Source organism: Chenopodium album, chromosome 18, assembly GCF_948465745.1.
Source record: "Chenopodium album chromosome 18, dcCheAlbu1.1, whole genome shotgun sequence".
Classification (NCBI taxonomy): domain Eukaryota; kingdom Viridiplantae; phylum Streptophyta; class Magnoliopsida; order Caryophyllales; family Amaranthaceae; genus Chenopodium; species Chenopodium album.
The window spans coordinates 43,184,338-43,191,802 of record NC_137851.1 but is presented as its reverse complement, the minus strand read 5'-3'; the positions used below and the strand labels follow the sequence as shown (position 1 = coordinate 43,191,802).

At 43.8% G+C, this 7,465-nt stretch overlaps 1 protein-coding gene across 1 annotated transcript; it reads left to right on the top strand.

Annotated features, from left to right (window-relative positions):
* The first annotated feature begins 2,351 nt into the window (after positions 1-2,351).
* On the top strand, positions 2,352-6,517 carry LOC145592175 (uncharacterized). Its single transcript, XM_081648636.1, has 5 exons — positions 2,352-3,650; positions 3,885-4,175; positions 4,218-4,292; positions 4,391-5,686; positions 6,062-6,517. Exons 1-5 carry the CDS (start codon positions 2,352-2,354, stop codon positions 6,515-6,517), a joined length of 3,417 nt encoding a protein of 1,138 aa, XP_081504762.1.
* The last annotated feature ends 948 nt before the right edge of the window (positions 6,518-7,465 follow it).

Below are 7,465 nucleotides of genomic sequence, written 5' to 3'. Positions count from 1 at the left end.
GAGGCATAGGAAAAGGAGCTTGTTAAGAGAGATAGGAAAAAGAATAGGTGTAGCAAATGTGGTGAGGAACGGCACTATGAAAACAAATGTAAGAATAACCATAAGCTAAGCCACCAACTATTTTTCCAAAGGATGGTAGGCTAAGAAAGTATCCAACTACTGCCATAGTTCATTATCAGCCTTAATCTACTAGTGTTCAAAATTCTGCATCTACTGCTATTGAACAGGATTCTGTTTCAGATAGAAATGTCACTAATCAAACCACTAATGCTCATGTACAACCTACTGCACCTAAAAAGAAAAAGTCTACATCTGCAACAACATGTTCTTCTGCACCATCTTCATCAGTTGCACAAAGAACATTTGTGCCAACTAGATCAACTCCAGTAACAACAATAGCTGCACCAACTAAAACACCAGCACCAAGATGTTCAGCTGCACCAAAAGGAATTCCAAGGCCAAAGAAACACAAGAGTATGGTTGAGGTTCTTTCATCCCAAACAAGCACAGCCGCTAAACCTTGATGCACTTTGACACTATGTTAACAACTATTATTCTTTGATATAGATTGTTGGTGTATGGGATGATATCTGGGTGTGACCGATATCTTGTGAAAGCACGTGACCAAACCCTGAACAATTGTGAGAGGATGCCGATATGTCCCAGAAGGAAGACATGTCGGCTTGTCGGAATTCAACACGTGGCAGCAGAAGCTCGACACTTGGCACAGAAGGTACTGCATGGATGAGAGCCACCTGTCAAGGTAGGTCATTATAAATAGTAGGTAAGACCCCATTAATGGGGGCATTAATTACACATTCTCTCTCTCTCTACCTTCTCTCTCTTACTTATCTATCTCTCTTAAACACTTTCTGACTTTGTCATCGGAGTGGTTATCCCTGGACTACCCCGGGGTTAGCTAACTTCTTCTCATTGTGTAGGTTCTCAGCTTGCCGATAGGAGTATCAGAATCTCAGGTCCGAATTCTTGGGAAAGTCAGGTTCAGACGGAAACAATTTGGCGCTAGAAGGAGGGGACATTGATCACTTTTGTCGCCTAAGAACCTCACATAAAACATACATACAACAACGATAATCATGGCCGGAAACAATGGAATACCAGTAGAACAACCACAGGTAGAAATAGTGGATGAAACCCATACCCTAGGGGGTAATCAGTTTCATATGCCGATAACTCCCCTTGCAGGAGGAGGGGAAGCAGAGGATCCTATGGCAGCATTCACTCCAGATGAATTGGAAACGGCCGCAAGGGTGATGAGTGCAATGAGTAGGAAGAGAAAGGAAGCTGAGGCGGCACAGGCTGAAAGGGGGGCCGCTCAGGCCGATAGAGGAACACCGCCCCGCAACTAGGAGGAGCAACACAATCAGTTGATGAACTCGCCGAGGAGACCCCGACATGAGTCGCCGATAAGATCGCATACAACATCACGGCGGGATGAACAATCCTCAAGTCGCACTGTGAGTACCAGAACTCAGCAGCAGAGAAGTTCGCAAGTAGAGGGGCAGGCAGTGCGAACAGTGGTGCATTTAAGAGCGTCCCCATTTGCCCAGCATATCTTGGATCAGCCAATGGAAAAGGTGAAAATGCCGACTTGTAGGTATGATGGAAAAGGGGATCCCGCAAGATTCATAACGTCCTATGAGGGGCACATGATGTTGTACACCAACTCGGACGTAGTCTGGTGTAAAGTCTTCCCGACTGCTTTGATTGGGGCTGCAGCCGATTGGTTTAACAACCTTGAAGTTGGGTCAGTAGATAGTTTTGAAAGATTGACCGAGATGTTTGTGGGTCAGTATGTCAGTAACAGTGTGAGGCAGAGAACCTCTGGAGAATTGATGGCCGTGGAGCAGAAATCGGATGAATCTTTGAGGGATTATATCAGGCGATTTAACAATGAGGCAAACACCATTCCAAAACTGCAACAGGAAATAGCTGTGATGGCTTTAATGAATGGATTGGTTGATTCTGACTTTAAACGGTACCTTACAAGGAAAAACCTGCCGACATTAGCAGCGGCGTTTAGCAAAGCTCATGATTACATAAAGAGTGAAGAATTAATGAAGACAAGTAGCAGACATGTCATTGCCGAAAAGGGGTAAAGTCAATGTGAAGGGACATCGTCTGGAGGAAGTAGGCCGAGAGCTCCTGCCCCGGGAAGGGGAGGAGGAAGCCGGCAAGATACTAGGCCGACAAGGCTGCCAATGAGATATAGCACCTACACTCCCCTGAATACACCAAGGGCAGCAATTTACTCAGTAAACCAGAACAGAGAAGATTGGTCAAGGCCGATTCCCATGAAGGCAAGGCCAAGGGATGTGAAGAAGTATTGTATGTTCCATAGGGATGTGGGATATTATACGGAGGAGTGTACACAATTGAAGGACAACATTGAGGAATTGATCAGGAAAGGGCACTTAACACAGTATCGGTTGAATGCAGGTAGGGATCAGCAGCCGGCACAAGCAGTTGAGAGGCAACGGAGAGAAACAAGACCTGAAAGGACACAAGGAAGAATAGTCCAACAAGGGGATGCAGGAATACCACCGTTATCTACTGGAAGGGTAGATGTGATAACGGGAGGACCAATTCATGGAGGGACAATTAGAGGGTCAAAGAAACATTTGGCGGAGCACCATCATCTAGTTTGTGCTTTGGACGTAGACAACCGTCCTCGGCCGGCGTCAATTCACCAGGTAGTGTTTACGGAAGAAGATGCACGGGGTGTAGTGTCCCCGCACGATGATCCGTTAGTCCTGATAACCAAGATAAATGGGGCTGACATCAAAAGAGTGCTGGTGGATGGAGGAAGTTCAGCAAATGTATTGTTTATGCAAGCTTTCAATGAGATGAATATAGGAAGGCAATACCTGAAGCCGGTATCATATCCTGTAATCGGGTTTAATGGGTCGACTGTAAGGCCAGAAGGGAGTATTGTGTTACCAGTAAGGATGGGTGATGGGCCACAGGCAAGAGATGTGATGGCAGAGTTTTTGGTGGTGGATGTTAAGTCGGCTTACAACGCAATTATCGGCAGACCGATAATACACGCTATGCAGGCTATTGTATCAACTTACCATCTGGAAATAGCCTATGTGTCGAATTTGGGAGCTGTAGAGAAGGTATATGGTGGTCAAGTTATGTCAAAAGCCTGCTATGTGACAGCTTTGAAGAATCCGGTTGGTAACGTTACGGTACCATGTAATCCGATAAGGCAAGGTGAGCCGACAGTTCAGGATTTAACCATGACAAACTTTGATGCAAGGCCTGAGGAAACGTCAAGGCCGTTACTAGGGGGAGAAACTGTCCAAATTGAATTGCAACCGGGTGACCCAAGTAGAACAGTGAAGGTTGGGGCTGATATGGATGTGGATACGAGGTGTAATCTGATAAGCTTGTTGCGTGAGAATGCAGACGTCTTTGCGTTCTCGGCAAGTGAGATGCCGGGAATACATCCAGAGGTGATGGAGCATAAGTTGAATGTTGACAGAAAATTCAGACCGATAAGGCAAAAGAAACGCAATTTCTCAACTGAGAAAATAGAAGTAATTCAGGCTGAGGTAAATAAGCTTTTAGCGGCAGGGTTCATTGAGCCTTGCACGTATCCAGAGTGGTTGGCGAATGTAGTAATGGTGAGAAAGCCGACAGGGAAGTGGCGAATGTGTGTGGATTTTACAGATCTCAATAAGGCTTGCCCTAAGGATTGCTACCCATTACCCCGGATAGACAGGCTGGTAGACTCAACCTCTGGTCATGCCATGCTTAGTTTTCTGGATGCGTTTTCAGGATATCACCAAGTCAGCATGCATAAGGCTGATAGGAATAAAACGGCTTTTATAACAGATGTTGGTGTATATTGTTATAAGGCAATGTCGTTTGGGCTGAAAAATGCCGGGGCAACCTATCAGCAGTTAGTGGACAAGATTTTTGAGAAGCAGAAAGGACGGGGTGTTGAGGTGTATGTGGATGATACGATAGTGAAGAGTAAGGAAAAAGGAGACCATATAGCAGATCTGAGAGAAACATTTGAGACTTTAAGGAAATATCAAATGAAGCTAAATCCAGAGAAGTGCGTGTTTGGAGTTAGATCAGGGAAGTTTTTAGGCTTCATGGTCAGTGAACGGGGAATAGATGCGAATCCAGATAAGGTGAATGCGGTACTTCAAATGAAACAACCAAAAACCATTCGTGACATACAGAGACTGACTGGCAGGATGGCAGGGTTAACCAGATTTATCAGCAAGTCAGCTGATAAGGCACTTCCGTTTTTTATGGTATTAAGAAAGAATAAGGCATTCGAGTGGGGAAAGGAGCAAAGTGATGCCCTGGAAGTAGTAAGGAATCACCTAAGATCTCTTCCCACAATTGCCAGGCCGAGAGGGGAGAAGTGTTGCAATTATATATCTCGGCATCGCCTAAAACGGTGGCAGCCGTTTTGTTAGTAGAAAGGAAGAAACAACAGCAGCCGATATATTTTGTCAGTCATGTACTGAATGCGGCAGAGCGCAGATACCCGGTAATAGAGAAAATGGCGTTAGCAGTAGTAGTGGCAGCTAGAAAGTTGAGGCCTTACTTCGATGCACATCCAATAGAGGTGCTGACTAACTACCCCTTACAGAAGTCACTGCATAAAATGGATACATCTGGTAGATTACTGGCATGGGCAGTTGAGTTATCGGAGTATGAAATAAGCTATAAACCTAGAACATCAATTAAGGCACAAGCATTATCGGATTTCATTGTTGAAACCGCATACACCGATGAAGAGGAAGAATTGGGAACATGGCAGGTATCAGTTGATGGATCAGCTACAACAACGGGGGCAGGGGCTGGAATTGTGATAACGGCTCCGGATGGGAAAATGTTTGAATATGCCATGAAATTTAAGTTCAAGGCAACAAATAATGAAGTCGAATACGAAGCAGCAGTAGCCGGGATGCAGTTGTCAATAGCAGCAGAGGCAAAACGGCTAGTTTTAACAACTGACTCTCAGCTGGTATCAAGTCAATTCAGTAGGGAGTATGAAACCCGAGAGCCGGCGATGGTGAAATATTTGGAGAAGATGAAGCAGTTAGCAGCTCAGCTGCAATACTTTGAGATCAAATTAGTTCCGAGATTGAAAAATGCTCAAGCAGATGCGCTGGCAAGATTGGCGAGTTCAAGTTTCAACGACTTGGAAAGGACAGTCATGGTGGAGGTTTTAAAGCAGAAAAGTATAGATGAGATGTCAGCAGAGGTATTGTGCGTTGATATTGGGAATCAGTGGTATGATAAAATACTGGCATACATCGTTCATGGTGTAGGGCCGACAGATAAGGGGGAGTTGAAAAAATTGCGGAAGGATAGTGTATGGTTCGTCATGTACCAAGGCCAGTTATACAAAAGGGGGTTTTCACTACCGTTGCAAAGATGTATAACGGATTTTGAGTCAGCAAGATTGATAGAAGAATTGCATGAGGGAAGCTGTGGCAACCATCTCGGAGCAAGAGCCCTGTCCAGAGAAGCAATGAGAAGGGGGTATTACTGGCCGACGATGAATGCAGATGCAATGGCTTACGTTAAAAAATGTGAGAAGTGTCAAAAGTTTGCCCCAGTTATCAACTTGCCCCCTAATGACCTGACTCCGATATTAAATCCAATCCCTTTCGCCCAATGGGGAATGGATATAGTAGGCCCGTTCCCATCGGCCACGGGTGGAAGAAAATTTCTGATAGTGGGGATTGACTACTTCACAAAGTGGATTGAGGCAGAACCGGTAGCGAAGATAACAGCATCGGAAGTGAAGAAGTTTATATGGAAAAGCATCTTCACAAGGTTTGGGCTGCCAATGGCGATGGTTTTTGACCATGGAACCCAATTTGATTGTAACCCAGTCAAAGATCTCTTAACAATGTATAAGGTGAAATTTGCATACGCAGCAGTATGCCATCCACAGTCTAACGGCCAGGCAGAAGCAGCAAATAAGCAAATAGTAACGGCAATTAAAAAGAAGATTGAAGATGCGAAGGGTTTGTGGGCAGATTTGATACCAGAGATATTGTAGGCAAACAGGACAACAGTAAGAGAAGCCACAGGTGAATCACCATATACTCTAGTTTTCGGAACAGAGGCAGTTATACTAGCAGAAGTTGGGTTGCCGACATTTAGGATTCAGCATTACTGTGAAGACCAAAATGATTTACTCCTACGACAACAGTTAGATTTTTTGCCAGAGCTAAGAGAAAAAGCAGCAGTTAAGTCAGCTGCATTTAAGGAAAGAATGTCAAGAGCCTACAACAGAAGAGTATCTCATCGCCCGTTAAGTATAGGTGATCTGGTACTACGAAGAACAGCAGCAACCGGTAAGGGAAATGAAGATGGAAAGCTGACTGCAAGTTGGGAAGGGCCTTATCGGGTTAGAGATGTCGTCATCCAAGGGTCGTTTTATCTGGAAACTTTGGATGGGACACCCCTAAAAAATGTATGGAACTCAGCTGTATTGAAGAAATACTATGTGTAATGTACAATTTTTATGTGAAGCTGATATCAAGAAGGGTATCAGTTATGAATGAAGAAGAATTTAGACAACGTGTGTTGGAATAGGCATCCTCCATTTAACAGAACATCGTTAAGTGGGACGGACAGCTCAAAACCGCTTCCGTGAAATTAATAGATATACAACCTGATCAGTTGTATACGTTAACTCGCGAGGTTGCTGGTTCAAAATATAATACCGGCCAAATCATTTCGAGTATACGCCGATATGAGGCGTAGCTCAGAAAGTGATCGCCGAGAGGGTACCTAACTGGCTGAAACAGCAAAGCAGTAGGTGACCGATGTTGTAATCTGAACCAACAACGAATGATTACTATTCAGTGTACATAGCTCTAACACGAACTACGTACACTGGGGGGAGTAAGGAATGATATGATATTTGTGATATCCATAGTACATTGGTAATTTTTAAAATATAATTTTTTAAGTCATCAGGTAATGACCTGATATCTTCAAAAGATCTTCAAAAGTTGACGATTGTTGAAAGTTGTCGGATATCAGACAAATCATCAGGTAAACCTTTGTTTTTTGCAAATTATCTTTTATATGTTAAAATTCGCAAGGCAATATAGTTATCAAATTCGTTGTTAAAACAAGCAAATTAGAAAGTGATAAGCAAAGATAACACAGTTACGATATGGGGTGCAAAAATATGCAGACAGTTAGCAAACAACGAAAATAAAAATAAGTTTACACAACAGGTAAAGTTGACAATCGACAGGCATCACCACAAAAAAGGGTATATGCCGATAAAACAGCATTGTCAAAATAAGTGTTTAACACATACAAAAGACAAATAAAAGAGAGTCACAACTGATAAGGCCCAATAATACATGACCCACAGGAAGATGTCGGTGATGACTGCCCGCCCCTTCAGGTTTGTGCATTCTCAGGCACCGGGGAGTTTAAAATG